The 20,740-nt window shown below is 44.9% G+C and overlaps 1 protein-coding gene across 12 annotated transcripts in view; it reads right to left on the reverse strand.

Moving 5' to 3' along the window:
* Positions 1–20,740, reverse strand: part of mical2a (microtubule associated monooxygenase, calponin and LIM domain containing 2a) — a 253,781-nt gene that overhangs the window by 145,022 nt on the left and 88,019 nt on the right. For 11 of the 12 annotated variants that reach the window (XR_005944170.1, XM_041196944.1, XM_041196943.1 and 8 more), the window contains 6 exons: positions 20,405–20,612; positions 19,913–20,029; positions 12,773–12,874; positions 7,679–7,834; positions 6,681–6,781; positions 4,032–4,289 (listed from right to left, as the gene is read on the reverse strand). Coding sequence is in view for 11 of the 12 variants with exons in the window: in XM_041196944.1 (XP_041052878.1) it covers positions 4,032–4,289; positions 6,681–6,781; positions 7,679–7,834; positions 12,773–12,874; positions 19,913–20,029; positions 20,405–20,612 (942 nt within the window). In the remaining variant the exon portion in view is untranslated. The remainder of the gene's footprint in view (positions 1–4,031; positions 4,290–6,680; positions 6,782–7,678; positions 7,835–12,772; positions 12,875–19,912; positions 20,030–20,404; positions 20,613–20,740) is intronic. The other variant, XM_041196942.1, reaches the window with a different exon arrangement.

Genomic DNA, 20,740 nt, shown 5'->3' on the forward strand with positions numbered 1-20,740 from the left:
CTTTCAGGAAGGCCTGAAGACAGGAACTGTCTTGGTTGACTTATGACACAGTGCCTACGACACAGCATGGTGCATAAGCACACTACTGAAACTCTCCAAAATCATCTGATGTGTGAAAATCCTACAACTAATCAACTCCATGATCAGCATCCGTGAGTTCCACCTGTACCTCGGAGACCAAATCAGCTGCCCGCACGGAACCAACAACAGGCTCCCACAGGGATCAGTCCTCACACTGGCTCTCTTCAACATAAATACCAGTGACCTCCTACCTGCAGGGTTATAGCATTTCACATATGCTGACGACTTGCTCCTGACTTTTCAGGCTAAAGAACCTCAGGATGTTGAGAAAACACTCACTGAAGATCTATGTTCGCTAGAAGGCTACTTCAGAAATGAAGACTTCGATCAAGTGCTGCCAAGACTGTTGTTTTAGCCTTCCAACTGAACAACTCAAAGGCCAGGGAAGAACTTCATGTCTCTTGACTATACATTGACCTACCGACACCACCTCCAGAACACTGGAGCCAAGGTCAAGATGAGAATGAACCTCATATGGGTACCACCTGGGGCAGTACAGCCAACAAACTAGGCACAGCTTCACTCGCCCTGGTCTACTCAACAGCAGAATACTGCTGCTCAACCTGAATCAGGAGCTGCTACACAAACGTGGTAACTATCCAACTCCAGGAAGTCAAGAGGATTATTTCTGGGTCACTGAGACCACCACAGCTCAAGCGGCTTCCTGTGCTAGCATGCATTGAACCTACTGATATCCATAAGGAAAACATCCTCCTCAAAGAACACCACAGGCTGACAGCTAATGAAGCTTTCCCATTGACACAGAACCTCAAAAAAACATCCATGCACTCGTCTGAAATCCCATAGTCCTAAGTGGAACACATTCCACACCCTACAAACTAATAACAGCTCTAGCTTTCGGTGGCACACCTCCTGGTTGACTACAAACATCACCACCCACAACCTGGTAAGTGACCCAAGTTAAGTTCCCAGGTTTCAAACTTGCACAGAAAATCTGGTCAACCCTCAATGGCTCAAGGATGGGCCAGGGAAGATGTGGTCACTTGCTCCACAAATGGAACATGTGAAACAGCTCAAATTGTGACTATGGCTATCCAACTCAGACCATTAGCCATATATTGAACTTCTGCCCTGAGAGATCCATTCTGGGTGACATCACAACCATTCACACTGCGTCAAATGAAGCCATTGAATGGATGTTAACCTCAACATTGAACTATAACCATATGAATAAAATAATCTAACATGTGTTTAAAAGCTGTTCATAGAGGACTTGATGTTCTGAACTAAGATCTATACAGCAATTTAGTAACAGTGCTAAGAACAGTACTTCTTAAACCATGAGTACAAGAACTACAAACAATGGGACTGAATTGAGGGGAGATGAGGTGCAGTGGTAATGTCACTGGACTAGTAATCCAGAGGCCCAGGCTAACGCTCTGAGGACATGGATTCAAATCCCTTCATGGCAGCTGGTGGAATTTTAATTCACTTGAAGGCTAGCCTCAGTAATGGTGACCATGAAACTATCATTGATTGTCATAAAAACCCATCTGGTTCACTAATGTCCTTTAGGGAAGGAAATCTGCTGCCCACATGTGACTCCAGACCCACAGCAATGTGGTGGACACTTAAATGGCCCAGCAAACCACTCAGTTCAAGGGCAAGTAGGGATGGGCAACAAATGCTGGCATTGCCAGTGACACCCAAATCCCATGAAAGAATAAAAAGAATGACCTGGTCTTCAAAGGTTGGATTGCAGGATGTCCCACGTGGCCTGCAGTTTGGAGACCTCACAGAGCAACAAACCAAATGCAAAATGAACTCCATCAACAGTAGCTAAACAGTACTTCAACTCCGGAGATTTGAACATGAAATCCAACCTGACACCCCCTTTGCAACAGTAACTACACTTAAAAAAAAACTTCATTGGCTGTAAAAGGACATCTTTTGGTAAAACAAACCTTCTATATGCTCAAGTAACTTTGGAAGAGGAAAGCTCTGCATAAAGGTCTGCATGAAGTGCCACATCAAAGTTTACTGCAGAAAATAATAAGTGTAGGGGGTAACATACTGGCATGGATAGAAGTTGGAAAGCTAACAGGAAGCAGAGAGTTGGCATAAATGGGTCTTTTTCTGGTTGGCAAGATGTGATGAGTGGTGTACCACAGGGATCAATGCTGGGGCCTCAACTTCTTACAATTTATATAAATGACTTGAATGATGGGGCCAAAGGAATAGTGGCTAAATTTGCTGATGACACAAAGATAGATGGGAAAGTGAATTGTGAAGAGGACATAAGGAGGCTACAAAGTGATATAGATAGGTTAAGTGAGTGGACAAAGATCTGGCAAATGGAGTATAATGTGGGCAAATGTGAAATCATTCATTTTGGCAGGAAAAATAAAAAAGAAGCTTGTTATGTAAAAGGTGGGAGATTGCAGTGCTCTGAGATTCAGAGGGATCTGGGTGTCCTAGTACATGAATCACAAAAGGTTAGTATGCAGATACAGCAGGTAATTAGGGAAGCTAATTGAATGTTATAATTTATTGTGAGGGGAATTGATTACAAAGGTAGGGAGGTTATGCTTCAGTTATACAGGGCATTGGTGAGGCCACATCTGAAGTATTGTATACAGGACTCCTTATTTAAAGAAAGATGTAAATGCATTGGCAGTTCAGAGGTTTACTAAACTAATACCAGGAATGGGTGGGTTGTTTTATGAGGAAGGGCTGGACAGGTTAGGCTTGTATCCACTGGAATTTAGAAGAGTAAGAGATGATTTAATTGAAACATATAAGATCCTGAGGAATCTTGACAGGGTGGATGTGGAGAGGATGTTTCCTCTTGTGGGAGAATCTAGAACTAGGGGTCACTGTTTAAAAATAAGGGGTTGCTCATTTAAGAGAAATGAGGAAAAATGTTTCTCTCAGAGGGTTGAGTCTTTGGAACTCTCTTCCTCAAAGGGTGGTGGAAGCAGAGTCTTTGAATATTTTTAAGGCAGAATTAGATAGATTCTTGCTTAACAAGGGGGTGAAAGGTTATCAGGGCTAGGTAGGAATGTGGGGTTGAGGTTACATTCAGATCAGCCATGACCTTATTGAATGGTGAAGTAGGCTTGAGGGGCTGAGCGGCCTACTCCTGCTCCTAATTCGTATGTTTGTTTTTTGGCCTTCTAAGTGAAAGAGACAGACAGTCGCTACCTGAGGTAGACAGACTTTGCTCTGTCAGGGAATCACAGTGGGCAGTAAAGTGGAGTTGAGGTAGAAGATCAGCCAGAATCGTATTGAATGGCCGAGCAGGTTCGAGGGGCCGAATAGTCTACTCCTGCTCCTATTTCTTATGTTCTTACATTGAAATTGGCAACAGTGTATAACAGGCCAAATGCTGAATGGAGTGATCTAGTTGAGGGGTTTAAGATGATGCAGAGAGAAATTATCTCCTCTGGGTTGGGGGATGAGCTAGAATGATACCAGGAACAAGGGACTTCAGTTATGTGGAGAGACTGGAGAAGCTGGGATTGTTCTCCTAAGAGCAGAAAAGGTTAAGGGGAGACATATTAGCTGTTTATGTCTTTAACAATGGGACACAACCTTAAGATTTAAGAGTTGAAATCAAGAAGCCCTTTCACACACAAAGGAGAGTGGAAATATCTTGAACTCTCTCCCACAAAGGCTGAGGACGCTATGAGGCTACTGGAGCTCTTGAGGATGAGATGAATAGATATTTGTTGCGTAAGGGGAAAGAAGATAAATGGAGTTGAGCTACAAATCAGCCCTATCTACTTGAATGAGGGAACAGGTTCAGGCAGCTGAATCACCTCCTCCTGTTCCTATGCTCCATTCATTTAAATATTGCTCTGAATTTCCAGAGGCAAACTCCCAGGGCACTGCCTTCTGCAGATGAATTTCCAACACGTGCTCCTGATGTTGAAAGCCTGAGTAAGTCCACAAAAAAAAGGAAAAGCAGAGCTTTAAAAAGTGCTTGCCTCTAACAGGCTGTCTCCGACGAGAGCTACCAACAGCTGATGGCCACACCTCTCTCGGATTAATGCAGCATTCTCAGAAGCGTACATGCAGGTGAAGTCAAACATGGCCACATCGGGTTGGTCATAATGGTTCATTGCAAAGTCCAAGGCAGGCAGCTGGTAATTAGTGGCAAAGTCGGCCGCCTCTCTCGCATAGGACAGGAGAGCTTCCTGGTTCACATTCTCACCACATAGAAGCATTTCTGTATCCACGTAATCCTACAGGAAGAACACAAGAGTTAGTGACATTGGAAAAGCCTCTCCTCTCCTTAAAATTAGGGGTGATTTCAGGAAGCACTCCTTCACTCAAAGGGTAGTGGAAATATGGAACTCTCTCTCAAAATGCCTCTGAGGCTGGTGGTCAATTGAAAACTTCAATACTGAAACTGATAGATTTTTGTTGGGGAACAGGATTAAGGGTTACTGAACCAAGATGAGTAGATGGAGTTAAGGTACAGATCAGCCATGATCTAACTGAATGGGGAAATAGGTGTTTGAGGGCTGAACGGCCTCTTCCTGTCCATTGCTTCCCCTTACTGACTTTGTAGTCATTGAATTTCCAAAGGCAAACTGTTGGCATTAAGAAAGAGAGAACGGACTTGCATTTATATAGTGCCTTTTGGAACCTCAGGATGTCCTAAAAGGCTTCATAGTCAATGAAGTACTTTTGTAGTGTAGTCAATGTTGTAACATAGGAAACATTGCAGCCAATTTCAGCACAGCAAGCTGCCAAAAACTGCAACCTGACAATGAGAAGATAATCTGATTCAGTGATGTTGGTTGTATGGGAAGAGTATAAGATTTTTGAGTCAAAATGTTGGCGACTTAGAAGAGGCCAAGATTACCTTCTCCACAGAGAGAATTCTCTCCCAGTGTCAGTGACTGAGGCAGAAACGAAGCCAATATTCAAGATTAGAGAGGTAGATCAAGGGAATGGGGTAGGCAACAGGGCAGGCAAAGATGTTTAGAACTATCTGTGCATGTTGAGGACAAAGGCCAACACGAGTTGGTTGGGTTGAATTACCGTTTCCCTATTATAGCTTTTAAACATTTCCCGTATTACCTTATCGGCTAGAATGCTGTTTCCGCCGGTTGGAGAGTCCAGAATTAGGGGGTTACAGTCTCAATAAGTGGTCAGCCATTTAGATGAGGAGAAATTTCTTCACTCAGAGGGTCGTAGAATTCTTTACCTCAGAGCTGGGGAGGCTCAATCATCGCGTATGATCAAAACAGAGGTTGATAGATTTTAGGATACTAAGGGAATTAAGGGATTTGGGTAATGACGTGGGAAGATGGGTCATCCGTGATTGCTCAGAGTAGGCTCAAAAGACTGAATGGCCTATTTCCTTACTGTAACTCATTTTGGGATGACCCAAGGACATGAAGGTCACCATATAAATGCAAGGAAAGTATGAGTTGCTTAACATAAACAACTGAATGATGTAAGTTGATAGAGACAACTTACGATTTATTTATTGGCAAAAACACCACAGTAAGAATTGAGGAGAAATTTATTTTATGAAATGGTCTGGAATGTGATGCCTGTAAGAGCAGTAGAAACAGATTCAATCGTAACTTTTGAAAGCGAATTGGATAAATACTTGAAGAGGAAAAATTTACAGAGTAATGCGGGAAAAGGGGGTGGGTGGGGGAAGACCATGTGGGTGGGGGAAGAGGGGAAAGGGGTAGAGCACATGGTAGGAGGGAGGAAAGGGGGGATGGGAAAGGGGGAAAACGGGAAGGGGGGGCATGGGAAGGGTGGCAGGGGGCACAAGAGGGGGGCAGGAAGGAGGTGATGGAAAGTGGGGAGGGGAGGGAAGAGGGAGAGAGGGGATAGAGAGGGGGAGGATGCAGGAGAAGAGGAGGGAATAGGTAGGGGAAGGGAGAGAATGGGGGCGAGAGAATGGGGAGGGAAAGGAGAGAGGGGGACGAGAGAGGGGGAGGAGAGAGGGAGAGGGAGGGGAGAGGGGGGAGAGAGAAGGGGGAGGAAAGATGGGGGAGAGAAGGGAGGGGGAGCAGGAGGAGAGGCGTGGGAAGGGCGGCAGGGTGCAGGAAGGGTGGCGGGAAGGGGGTGATGGAAGGTGGGGAGAAGGGGTGGGAGCAGGAGGAGAGGAGGGAATAGGCAGGGGAAAGAGAGAGAGGTACAGAGGGAAAATGGAAGGAATGAGTAAGGAGATCAAGAATAAGAGCAAGAAAGAACACATGCGGCAAGGGAAAAAGCAAAGATAATATTGTGTGAAGCAAGAGCAACTCGTTGAGAATGACGTGCGAGAGTGACAGAATCAGCTTGCAAACTAACGAGAGTAAGGAACACTCACTGTATCAGTGTGAGAGTGTTTTTAGCCAGTAGTTTTACTGTGGGTGTGAGGTGGGGTTCTGAATGTAGCTGATATATTTGAGCATTGTGCTCAGCAAGGCTTTGCCTGGGGCTGTGTTTCAACTGCTGTCAAGATTGGGTGGTGTTGGAAGTTTGGTGCTGTTGTGAAATCAGTCAGGAGATTAATGAGACTGTTGACAATTTTGGACTGTGATTCCCCCAGTCAGAAAATAGGGTCCCAATTACTTTCTTCACATGTAACAGAATTTCCTCTAAGGAAGACTTATACCTACGTTGACAATCACTCCCTTGTCCAGCAAGCTCTGCTTCTTTGCCGTCATTACAAAGTAGTGTGTGTTATCTTTATAGTAAACAATATTCTCTAGATCAATCCCTGAAATAAAAAACACAGAATTCAACATTAGAACTGTGTAGAACCTTTCATCAGCCAAATCACTCTCAAGATCAACTTCAACACTGAAATTGTTCCCACTGGAACAGGAGGAGGCCATTCAGCTCCTTGAGTCTGTTCCACTATTCAATTAGATTCTCTGACTGACCTGTGGCTTAACTCCATTTAACCACCTTGGTTCCGTAACTCTTAATACCATCCAATCCCTCAAACCTGTTCCGCTATATAATGAAATGATCTGTGACCTAACTACATCTACCCGCCTTTGCTCTGTGTTCTTTTAATAGCTTTGGTTAACAAAAATCTATCAATTCCAGATTTAATATTTACAACTGATCTAGCAGCAACTGCTATTTGCAGGAAAGTTCCAAACTTCAGCCTTGCTTAGTGTGTAGAAGCATTTTCTACTTTCACTCCTGAAAAGTCCGGCTCTAATTTTTAGACAATATTCCCTTGTCCTGGACTCCTCAAAGAGTGGGAAGAGGTTATTTGAGTGGGAGAAGTTTCATATGGTGTATAAACACTAACGTAAACCAGCTGGGCTGAATGGCCTGTTTTGATGATGTACGTTTTGTGCTGTTTTATCTAATTCATTCATAAGTCTAACTCCTTTCTCCTGGCTGCAAACTCATGGATTCAGCCTTTCACAGATCTTAGCATTCTGCTGCAGGGGTGAGAGGTGGATTTTGGAGAGTCGAGGAAGCTTGGATTTGGAACTGAAGGGGAGTGAAGGGAGCAACCTAACTGCTGCGGTTATCAGGAGAGAGGTACAGCCAGAGAGCTGAAACTTTCACCATCACCCCGCCCTACGTATAGTGTCATGTTTTTGTCGCAAAGCTGTTTAGTTTGGAGTGCCCTGTGAGGTAGGTCAACACCCACCTGTTTCCTCCTTCAAGTCCTGGAAGAATTTCTGATTGAAGATGAAAGCAACGCCACTAATTTCCTCAACTTTGGCCTCGGCTGTTGTGTTTCGGTTGATGAAGTTGGCAGTGATGGCAATGGCCAATTTCCCACGGAACTCTTTCCTTCTAAATCCTGAAATACAGATATATTATCACAGCTGTTTCAACACCGTTTTCAGAAACAAACCCTAATCCCTTTACTTTTACAGACGATTTTATTTTATTGCTCTCTTTAACACGTTTAACATGTTTGTTATATTAGCCGACTCTTATCAGTGCTTGACATCGTATTCAACAGCAGATTTTTCAAAAGCAAATTTTGGAGCCGGGGGGGGGGGCGGGGGGGGGAGAAATGGGGGCGGGAGGTGATTCACGTCAGATTTGGGAAATCTGTAATTATTGGGGTGCGGGATGTCATACAAGGAACAGATCACTTTCTGTCCTTGTCACAAGTGTTAGCATCTCCTGATCACATCCAGTGCACGCCAAATGCAGAATTAAGGGTTCCTCACCTCCGTCTGAAATCCAACTTCAGATGAGCAATCCAATTCCAACAGCACAATTTTAATTATTGTGTGTGTGAATGCGAGAGTCAGAGTGTGTGCCAGAGAGAGAAAACGTGTGCGAGAGAGAATGTGTGTGAAAGTATGTGTGAGAGTGAGAGGATTACAGAGAAAAACAGTGAAAAAGAAGAAGGAGAGAAGACAGTGGCAACAAGTGACGGAGAGACAGCTAGAAAAGCGAAAACTGACAGTGAACAAGCAAGAGTGTGAGCAGGACTGCATTGCACCAAATTATCATCAGTCTGGGTCCAGGAACATTGAATTCAGGAAATCTGCACTGGATTCAAACCCAGATTGCTCTGTCCTCAGCTTGCTTTGTTTATATTTGAGGCAGGCGAAGGTTTAAATGTGAAGTCAGACTGTGGGAGGAATCATCCCAGATTTGTACAAAGTGCGGTAGTGGGTGGGAAAAAGGATGTTTTACCGGCCGGCTGCAATGGTGGGTTTTCACACTGTATCGTCCCGTTCCCGACAAGTTCCACCTCATCAATAATGCATTCCCGAGAAACATGCTGGATCACTGGTGGGGCGGCCTCTGATTCGCCTGCCTGTCACCTCAGGCAGTCAGTAATCCAGGCGCCATATTTAAAGGCTGCCTTTGCCCAGGCCTAACACTCTCTAAGGGATCGGAAGATGCTGCAAAGTCAGAGCTGCCAAAGGGAAGAAACATGCTGCCCCCCCAAATTTAGTGATGCCTCCCCTTGGGTGCCTACTGGGCACAGTGGAGTCCCACCGTGAAGTCCTCTACCCCCACTCTGGGCGAAGGCCAGCAAGTAAGATGACAAATCCAGCTTGGGAGACGGTGGCAGCAGTGGTCAGCACCAACGCCTTGCAAAGCGGACAGCCACCCAGGGCAGAAAGAGGATGAATGATGATCTCCATTCCGCCAGGGTGAGTCACTCTTCTCATCACTCTCAACTCACACACTCACAAACCCATCACACATTCACAGGGTCCTCACTCACTGCCAGTTCAAGGGACATCACCATTCACCCTCTCACACACACATTCATTGTCCTCATCCCGTCCATGGGACCACTCACCACCCACACGTGCCAGGCATCCTTCTCATCTGGCGGGCAGATGTTCTGCCTACACTCCCTCCATCTGTCTTCATGCAGGACAAGCTGGCACACAACACAAGGGAAGGACGCAGACTGGTGGAGGAATGCCTCACATCAAGGTCCTCACAGACTTTGAAACTAGAGTCACCCAGCTGGCTGACGACAATCTGGACCATTCCTGTGCTGACGGTGAGTCGGCGGTGCTCAACCAAGTGAGGATCCAGCAGTGCAACATCCATCAGACAGCCATGCTGCGAGTCACTTCCTCTGTTCCGCACTCTGCCGTGAACTAATTATCTCTCCTTGCTATCGCAGGCACATCTGGGAAGCAGCTGTTGGGGTCCACAATGCAGGTCCTTGACTCAAACCCCGAAGGCACCTCGGAATAAGAAGCTGATGACACCCTAATTGAAGATCTGTCACAGCACTCACCACACCCTCCATCAATGCAGAGACACACACCTCAGTGGGGCCAACTTCTAGAATAGCCTCAGGTCACAATCTGGTAAGCACATTGCATTTTCTGATCCACAGCAGGCAGCAGTAGGGTCTTCCCAGGTCCCCAGCACTTGGAGGGCTGCTGGAGGCCAGAAATCTACTGAGTCTGAGTCAGATGAGGAGCCTCTGGACTCGGTCATACCTCAGTTCTGGAGCTGCAAAGGTAAGCTCGGGAACATCAGAAAGGGATGTCCGCTGCACTCCTCAGATTGCAAGGCATGATGGAGGAGTCCGTCCAACTTCAGGCTAAGTTGATAGCGCTGGCATGCCAACGCATCGAGGTCAACACTGGTAGGATGGCAGCCACCATGGAGACCTTGGTCCAGGACATCAGTCCTGCACTGCTGTGCAGGCTGGACCCCATCACCGACACTACAGTTAGCCAACAGTGTGTACGTGAGAGGGGTGCAGGGCAGCTTGATCTCAATCCTCTTCTCCTCAAGGAGTCAGCCAGGGGCTGTCTGGCACCCATAGGGAGGAGGGCCAGTGTGCACATCCTGGGGGCAATCCACCCAGGTGACTCTGGGAGTGTCTGGCCCATATGAATCCCCTCTTCCTGCGACACCAGCAGCTCCAGCTCCACAGGCTGAAGAAGGTGACTCTGCCACACAGAAGGACCCCAAAAGCAGGCCGGGGCCCTCCAATGTCATCACAGGCATGGCGTAGCAGTCAGCAGGCTACCTCTACCTCCGCTATGGATGTCGGGGGAGAACCAAGATGAGCGGCATGGTTAGGAAGGTCAAGAAGATGTAGTTGTATAGCGTGGGCACGAGTGTTAATCACTTGTACTTAATGTTCAATATTGTAAATAAACTCCCAAGAATGTCTCCTTGCCTATGGCTCCTTGTTATGATGATCAGTGTTTGTGTCACTCAGATGTGAAAGCTTGGTTCCTGCACAAGATAGAGGCAGGTGTCTCATTCTAGGGTCTCTTCCCTGTGCTGCGTGTAACTTTCAGACCAAAATGATGGTCCAGCCTCACACTCCCTGGACACATTAGTGACTCCTGTACCTCGATGGTGCTAGTCACCTGGCACCGCACTGAAAGCTAGCTGGGAAAAAGCGACTTCCCTGTGCCCCGTGTAAACATGCAGTGCCTCTTCCTTGATGTCCTTTGAGTGATGCTCGCAGGCGCTGCGCAAGGTTATGTGCATTTACCTCTGAGTTCCCCTTGAAGTTCAGGTCGCCAGGTGCACACCTTTTAAAGGTAATCATGAATCACGCTGTTCTCAAGTCATGTCGATGTGGGTGGTAAATTTGATGTGGCGGGGTGGGGGGATGATTCCGACAAGCATGACTTATAATAAAATGCTAAAGTATTGAAATTAGGTTCCTGACATGCGGCGGTGAGAATGTGGCCTGGCATTGACGGTGGTGGAGCAGACGATTGCAAGCTGGTTTAATGACGACATAAAACCAATTTTTGGTCTTCTCGCCATATTGATCCCCCCTCCCTCCACCCACCATGATGCGTGATGCCAACAGGGCCAGAAAATTCCTGCCTATGTCACCAGACTGGGAATCTGCAACAGTCAACTGCGGAATGAGCCCGAACAACGGCCTGCATCACACATTCCTGTGTTCATCTTCCCATGGTAGTCTTTTGATATTAATCTTCAGTTGTCCCAGCACATCTAATCTCTCGCTCTCCACTAAAGCATCCCCAGTCTCAATGACAAACAAAAGTGTTTCAAACTTCCCTTGCTTAAAGTTCACAAAACAATATAAAAGGAAAGAGGTGGGGCAATATGACTCAAGCTGTTTGGATATCTGTCCTCAATAAAAATGATTCATCTCAACTCTGAGCATCCACATCCTTGTGGGAGAGAGATCCAGATTTCTTTTACACTGCGTGTGATGAAGTGCTTCCTGATTTCACTCCCGAACAGCCTAACTCTAATTTTAAGATTGCGAATGCTCCTATTTGACCCCAAGATGAGTTTCCTACTCCACGTCCTCTCTAGTACCAAGACCGCTTATTTCCATCCCATAATATCCACCCCATCCTTATTCCATCTGCTGCTGAGACTCACATCCATATCTTTGTTACCTCCAGACTTGACTATTCCAATGTTCTCCAGGCTAGCCCTCCATAAATTTGAGTTCATCCAAAACTCTGCTGCCCGTGTGCTAACTCAGACCAAATCCTGTTAACTTATCACCCCTGTGCTTGCTGACCTACATTGGCTCCCATCCTCCCCCACCCCTATCTCTGTATCCCCACTCTAGCCCCACAACCCTCCGAGATCACCGCACTCCTCTAATTCTGAGCTTCAGAGCATCCCCCATTTTCATCAATTCGTCCCTGGCTGCCATACCTGCAGCTCTGGAATTTCCTCACTAATCCTCTCTGCCTCTTTCACTCACTTTCCTTCTTGAAGACATTCCTTAAACCTACCTCTTTGATCAAGCATCTGCCCTAATATTTCCTTGCATAGCTCAGTGTCAAAATTTGTTTGTTAATGCTGCTATGAAGTGCTCTGAAGCATTTTGGAATATTTCACTATGTTAAAGGTGCTTTATAAGTTAGGCTGTTGTTCTGGATTTCCCAAAGGGTATTAGCTGCTCAAATCATTCTATAGTTTTAAGCAAAGAAAATTTGCTTTTATCGAGAGTTCCCCTTTATAGAGGTTGGATGTAACTCTACTATCATTTCTGAATATAACACTGAAGGATCCATTTTGTTCTCTTTGTCTTTCTCCATTTACACAATGGCGAGGGAGAGGGAGGGGGCAATGAGGCAGGCAGAGAAAGAGAGACAGGGAGAGAGAGAGACTGGGAGAAAGATAGATAGAGAAAGACAGGGAGAGATGGAGAGATAGGGATAGAGAGGGAAGGAGAGGGAGACAGAATCAGATAGAGAAATGGAGAGAAAGGGACAGGGATAGAGACAATGAGAGAAAGGGGGAGGGTGACAGTGAACAATCTTTGCTGAGAGATTCCTACCTTGTAAGCTGCTCCTTCGTCCATCTGCACCAACAATAACATCGAAGGCAAAGCCCGAGACGGGATGGTCACTGGGCCGTACCTCAGCTCGCCACCCTGTTCCTAAATTACGGGTGTTGGGGGATAATTATGTAAGTAACACATGCAGTATTCCATCAGTAAAAGAAAAAAAATTTCAATCTGCTCTTGTAATTATTACATAGCCCGCATCAACCTCACAATCATTCAGCTTATACTAGCTCATTGTGTCAAAATATCAACTCAGTTAGACTTTTTAATGATGAATTCAATGGCTTGTGGAATAAAATGTTGTACAGATGTATAAGACATTTAGATAATCTGACAAAACAATAAAATAAATAATAGTAATGCACTGTGTTTATATGGTACCTTTCACATCCTCAGGTGTCCCAAAGTCAATTAATTACATCTGTTTTGTCAGGAAAGATGGCTCTCAAATTTATACACAGCAACTCCAAAAAACAATGAGATAAATGAGACAAATCCTGGGACACATCATTGAGCAGAACCTTAACTGGACAAGCCACATAAATACTGCGGCTACAAGGGCAGCCAGGTCAGAGGCTGGGAATCCTGTGGAGAGTAACTCACCTCCTGACTCCCTAAAGCCTGTCCACCATCTATAAGGCACCAGTCAGGAGTGTGATAGACACATGCCACTTGCCTGGATGAGTGCAGCTCCCACAACACTCAAGAAGCTTGACACCATCCAGGCCAAAGTTTTTTAAGTTCATTCATGGGACGTTAGCATCACAGCACGCTGATTTGGAACTATATTGCCATCACTATTGCTGGGTCAGAATCCTGCAACTCCCTCCTGAACAGCACTGTGGGTGTACCTACACCACATGGACTGCAGTGGTTCTAGAAGACAGCTCACTACCACCTTCTCAAGGGCAATTAGGGATGGGCAATAAATGCTCACCTTGCCAGTGATATTCTCATCCTGTGAACGAATAAAACTCCCGCAATAGTAACATGCTCGGGATACTTACAAGAGCAAGTGACCAAGCCTTAGCAGATATTTTTCCAAATCCTTAATAGGGCTCTATAAATGTAAGGAATAATCTGCGATATGGCAGCTTAGCGAGCTATGTTACTGGACTAATCATCCAGAGAACATGAGTTCAAATCCCACCTTAACATTTTGAGAATTTAAATTCATTTCATAAAATCTGGGAATAAGAAGCAGGGCTCAGTAAAAGTGATCGTGAAGCTGTCGGATTGTCATAAAAATCCAACTGGTTTCCTAATGCTCCTATAGGGAAGAAAACCTGCTGTCATTATCCAATCTGGGCCTATATGTGACTCCAATCCTATGCCATAAGGGCTAACTCTTTAACTGCCCTCTGAAGTGACCTAGCAAGACACTCAGTTGCATCAAAACCTACGACCAATGGTGCAAAAAGGTAGCCCACCACCAGCTTCTCTGGGCATCTAGAGAAGTGCTATAAATGCCACCCTCGCCACCGACAGCCGTATCCTGAGAATTAAGTTTTTAAAACTGGCCAACATTCGCGTGCATTGTGTCTAATTAAATTACAAACAGGTGACTAGTGCAGATGGAGAAATCGAGAGAAGCTTTCCTATTCTTAGCACTCAGCCAATTCACAGTTAAATTCCTTTCTCATTTCCAAAAAAGCCAAACGCTGATGAAAACAGAGTAAAGGAATTAGACGGCCTAAGAGCTTATCTAATCAAGGCAAGCAGTGCTGCTATTCTTGGTTCTTTTAAAATTATGACAAGCGCTTATGTGGAACGGTCTCCTGGGCAGTAATTGCATTTATGATCTATGCACGTACCGTGTTAAAATTGAATTGAAGTATGTGCTGAATACTCAGGCAAACTTGGAGAGGCCACTCAGAACATCAAGGCAGTTTGGATGGGCTGCTGGCTGACATTCTTGTAGTGCCAGAAATACTTTCCAGGCGGTGACTCTATTATTATCTTCTGAGAAAGTTATAATCAGGGCCCGGTCAACCACTTTGGATTCAGCAGGAGACAAGCCCAGCTCCTATGTGCACCCTGGCGACACACTATCTTTATCCACATCAAAATGAGCTTACTAAAAAATTGACACATGCAGTCCTGGTGCATTTTCTGTAACTCTCAAAGTCACACAATGCACATCCTGAAGCAGGCATTGTGAAACAAGCCTCCAAACTCAGCAAGGTTCCTTCGACAGCACCTCACAAACCCACAAGTGCATGGGAACTGCACCCCCACTGAATCACAAACACCATCCTGACTTGGAATTATATCGGTGTCCTTCACTGTCGCTGGGTTAAAGTTCTGGAACTCCCTTCCTAACAGTACAGTGGGTGTACCTGCACCACATGGACTGGAGTGGTTCAAGAAGGCAGCTCATCGCTACCTTCACAATTAGGGGTGGGCAATAAATGCTGGCCTTGGCAGTGATGCTTACATCCTGAGAATTTTTTAAAATATATTTGTAAGCTTTCACAACTAGGGCATAATGTCACGAGTGAGATATTTAGAAACATCTGCTCTTCACGTGCAGTGCCGCAGGCAAGAAGCTGTCAAAACGTGTATTTATTCAACAGTGTGTAAATCATTTTCAGAGAAATATATGTGTAGATTTTACAAAGATTATTACTTCGTGAAGAATACTTAAATAAAGTTTGAAAAAAAAATCCCAAATTGTGCTCTGGATCCCCTGAGACCTTCTAACCCAACATTCCCATTTAACCGGGTTTATCCAAACCCCCAAAAGTCAGGAGTCCAACCCAAAGCATCTCCTGTCACTTGAAAATACAATGGATGCTGGAAATCCAAAATAAATAAACAGAAAAAGCTTGGAACTCTCAGCGGGTTATTAACTAAATAGTCATAAACATAATCTGGATAATTGTAAGTGACCCTGGAGCTGTTGGACTGTCTTAAAACCAAGCTGATTCACAATGTCCTTTAGGGAAGGAAACCTGCCATCCTGACGCAGACTGTGACTCCATAGCCTCACTAACGTGGGTGGCTCTAGGCTGCCCTCCGAAGCAGTTTACTCAGCTCTATCGAATCCGCTATCAGTGGCTCAAGAAGGTGGCTTAACAACACCTTCTCAGGACGACTAGGGATGGACAGTAAGTGTGCCAGAAACTCCCAAATCTTGAGAATTAACTTGTAAAATATTGCTTTTTAAAAATCTTGTCCTTATTTTATAAAAGGTCCCCTCTCTTTCAAATGCCCTGGTTTCTCCAATTTTTCCTCATTGCTCGACCCCAGGAATCAGGCTCTTGACTCTCCTCTGTTGCATTTCTGGGGCTTGAATATTTCCAATATTATTTGCTGAAGCATATGGGGCAGAACACTTGAAGGAGCAAACCAGCCAGGATGTAGCATGGTATCAGATTCATGGGATCATACAGCACAGAAGGAGGCCGCTTGGCCCATCAATCCTGTGCTGGCTCTTTGAAATAGCTGTCCATTTAGTCCCTTTCCCCCTTACTTTTCCCCATAGCCTTGCAAATTCTCCTCCTTCACATGTTTATCCAATTTCCTTAACCTGACTTCTTCCACTGTCACCTCCAAGTCAGAAGGTCATGGGTTCAAATCCCATCCAAAGGCCTGAGCACATAATCTAGGCTGGCAGTCCCAAGGCAGCACTGGAGGGAGTGCTGCATTGTCAGAGGTCTCTTGGATGAAATGTTAAACAGAGATGTTGTCTTCTGCTCTTTCTGACATTAAAAGATTCACTAGAACTATTTCAAAGAGCAAGTGACATCTCCCCAGTGCCATGAGCCAATATATATCCCTCAACCAACATCTGTAGAAAAAAGTTATCTAGCCATTATCACAATGCTGTTTGTAGGAGCTTGCTGGGTACAAATTGGCTTCTGTGGTTCCTATTTTATAACAGCGACTCCACTTCAAAAAAAGTACTTGATCGGTTGCAAAGCATTCTGAGATATCCTAAGGTCATGTAAGGAGCTATAGAAATGTAAGTTCTTTCTTATTTTCAGGACAGTGGATGACATAGATATCAATAAACTCTGCTTGATCTGAGGGAGTTTGAAGAAAGAGTTTTGTTCCCTGAACTAAAGGAGCAGTACGTGGACTGTAGAGGGGAGCAGGCTGGGTTTATCTTGACTTTTCTCACCAGAAGTTGTACATACCATATTCACAAAGGCCAGTCAGCAAGGGGAACACCTGCCTAGTCGACTGGGGAACAGCGCAAAATTATAAAGGGAACGTTCAAGATAGTTAAATGGAACAAGTATAACTGAAGAAACCTCGATAGATTTGTCAAGATACAGGTACTTTGAATACCCGGGGTTACGAGCATGAGTAATGTGTGTAGAAGATTTGCAGGTCATGTTGTTGTGATTCAGTGGAACAAATGGAGGGTTTTAGATGACACTGGCAGCACAGGAGATGAAACAGATATCCTGATGTGCATCACAATTTCATAACAGAAGACAGTGAATGCCCACTGAGAGAAGCTGACAAGGTTTTTTATCAGTTCAGGGTACTAATTGGGATTTATTGCTTCAACACATAGACCAGGCTTATATATCCTCGAGTTTAGATGGTGGGAGGTTGGGGGTTGGTGGGGGTGGGGGGGAGGCATGATCAGATTGAAGCATTTAAAATGATAATAGATTCAACGGATATAGAGAAATTATGGAGGGGACAAGGAGGTACATTCTTCAGATTAGAGTTAGGCTGTTTACGAGTGAAATCAGGCAGCACTTCTTCACACAAAGGGTAGCAGGAATCTGGAAGTCTCTTCCAAGATGTTGTGGATACTGGGGGTCAACTGGAGCTTTTGAAACCAAGATTGCTAGATCAAGGGAAATGGAGCAAAAGCAGTACAGGACAGCCATGATCTAACTGAATAGCTGAACAGGTTCGAAGAGCTGAACGGCTTCCTCCTGTCCCACTGTCCAATGGCTGCCACATTCCAGCAGAGAGGAGAGATTTATAACCAGTACCTTCTGTACTTTTGTCCAAAGGCTTTCTCAGTTTTGCACAAAGCAAAATTTTGAGCTTGCTTTCAGTGTTTGTACCAGGTAGAGTAATGGAGCTATTTTACCGGACTAATAAACCAGAGAACTCAAATTCAAATCCCGAGGCAGACTGAGAATTTGAATTCAGCTTAAAAAAAAATAAAAAGTTGCTCTCAGTAAAAGTAACTGTGAAGCAGTCGGATTGTCACAAAAACCCAATGTCCTTCAGGACCTGCTATCCTTGCACCACACCAACCGCCCTAGAAAGGTACTCAGTTATATCAAACCCTCTATCAGTGGTTCAGGACAGGGCTGCTCAGCCTCTCAGGAAGATAAGCGATGGGCAATAAATGCCAGGCTTAAGCGACACCCATATCCGGAGAATGACAACCAATTTTTTTAACAAAACATTGATTTCCTGTCCTGAGTCTCCCCTCTGACTCAGTTTTCTTTGCATCTGTTTACTTAGCACATTGGACCATTTATTTATATTAGAAACGCAAGTAGCTGGAGTTATTAAACACCAGTAAAAACTGCGGGACCTGGCATAATGAAAACAGGAGCTGAATTTAGCAGTCACAGTTAAGTCAGCATTCTTGCTTAGGATAACCCTGTAGGTGAAGGACACTCAGCCCATCATGCCTCTGCTGGTGCTAGCTCTTCAAGTAGATGGTCAAGTCTAAGATCCCTTACTCTCAGCCACCAATTTTGTGAGAAAGACAAATTAACCGCATTATTTCTGATGCTCAAAAGATTTCAGGGCTGTATGTATGGCAAAGTTAATGGTCTGACCTTGAAAGGATAGGAGTGAACATTATAAGATGTACAGCAAGAGAAGCGCATTATCACTTTTCATGAGCCTCACATTATAACTGTAGCTCCATAGAGTCCAATAAAATTTTCCATCATGTGTGGTGAATGACCTGACATCCAAACCAAGTAAAGCTTTGTAATTGGCAAGAGGACAGGGCAGAGAAGGAGGAGAATTTATTTATGCTGCTGGTTGTTAAGAACTGGAATGTGCTGCCTGAAAGGGCTGTGGAAACAGATACATTAATAACTTTCAAAAGGGAATTGGATAAATATTTGAAAAGAAAATATTTGCAGGGCTATAGGGAAGGAGCAGGGTCGGTGGGGCAGGGGGGAATGGTGGGAGTGAGGCTAATTGGATAGCTTTTTCAAAGAGCTTGTTCACTCACTATGGGTGGAATGGCCTCCTCCTACACTGTAAGGTTCGATGATTCCAAGTTTACATGTTTGGAGAGCAGCATATTATTGCTGAAAAATTCAGACACTGTAAGGCCATCAATTCTCCCATGCTTTGAAATTAAACTTCTATCCTCCTGTCTACAAAGCTATCAAAAATGACTTGCATTTCTATAGCACTTTTCACAACCTCCTGATGTCTCAAAATGCTTCACAGCCAATGAAGTACTTTTGATGTATAGTCAATGTTGTAATGTAGGAAACGTGGCAGTCAATTTGCGCACAGCAAACTCCCACAAACAGTCATGTGATAATGACCAGATAATCTGTTTTTTTGTGATGTTGACTGAGGGATAAATATTGGCCAGGATACTGGGGATAACTCCCCAGCTCTTCTTCACAATAGTGCCATGGGATCTTTTACATCCACCTGAGCAGGCAGATGGGGCTTCAGTTTATCGTTTCAGCCGAAAGACAGCACCTCCAACAGTGAAGTACTCCCTCAGTACAGCACTGGAGTGCTTCATATTTGTACTCAAAACATTGGATTGGGACTTGAACCTGGAATCTTGTGATTCAGAGGTGAGTGTGCTACCAACTGAGCCATGGCTGACACTCAAACTCAACTGAATTGACGATAGGGAATCTGTGACTCTACTCAGTATGCCCCAGGCCATAGGAAACTTTGCCAGAGTTCTCGAGTGCTGTCCAATTGCCGCTGCCAGGAAAGGGGGCATGTGGGCAGATGCCAGGTGATGAATGGACAATACCTACCAAGGTTGAATAGCTGACGGCTGGCGAAGCCTGGGTGGCGTGCTTACCAAACAAGGACTTGGCTACAATACCAGTCGCCGCTTGTGGAATGGAAAGGTATATATCTGAGGAGAAGGGTTGAGGGGGAGGTGGGGGAGGGGGGAAAGGTGGAGGGAGAGAAAAATTGTGAACGTACTTTGGGTTTCTTGATCCTCAGGGGGCTCGAGTAACTGCACAAACTCCACATTAACTTGAATCTCCACTCCCAGTAGCAACGCCACTTTAACCAGGATTAGCTGGAGCTGTCGAATACCTGTCAGCAAAACACAGAGAATCAGCAAATAAAAAACAGCGCTTAGAAACAAGAATCATTCAGTCAGAAAAATGACTGTTCGTTACAAAATAGCAAATTAACCCAAACTCAGCATTGATGCAGATGGAGCTTATTTTCTACTTATTTAAACAGTGAAAATAACTAATAAGCAAAACTTTACAGGGCCGTGGGAATAGGACAGGGGGTTTGGGGTTATGAGTAAAGCTCCCGCAAAAGGCCGGCAGAGACACGATGGGCTGAATGGCCTTCTTCTGTGCTGTATTATTCTATAACTGCTCAATAAGAAAAGCTTCCGCCACTTGACGATGGGAGTGAGAGATGAGTTATAGAGGGAGAATTCTGAAAGGTACTCACTGATGTGATCTATGGCTCCTGCACAGAATTTGCCATAAAACTTCTTTGCAGCCAGGGAACGCAGGTCCTGAATGGTGTATGGCCAGAGGTGCAAGACGTTGTTCCTGGCAAAGGTCTCTCTCTTCTCTATCACCACCACTTTGCACCCCAGGAAAGCCAGTTCGATGCCCGTTCGCAGCCCACAAGGCCCAGCTCCAATAATCAAACACTGAAAACAGAAATTGCGATCATTAAGTAAAAATCATCAAAGTAAGGTAGATGGAGATAGAAGGGAGAGAAGGCAGTGAGAGAAAAAAAAAGAGGGAGAGAGAGCAAATTGCGTGATGCTGGGCTGAT

This window comes from Carcharodon carcharias, chromosome 10, assembly GCF_017639515.1.
Source record: "Carcharodon carcharias isolate sCarCar2 chromosome 10, sCarCar2.pri, whole genome shotgun sequence".
Taxonomy (NCBI): domain Eukaryota; kingdom Metazoa; phylum Chordata; class Chondrichthyes; order Lamniformes; family Lamnidae; genus Carcharodon; species Carcharodon carcharias.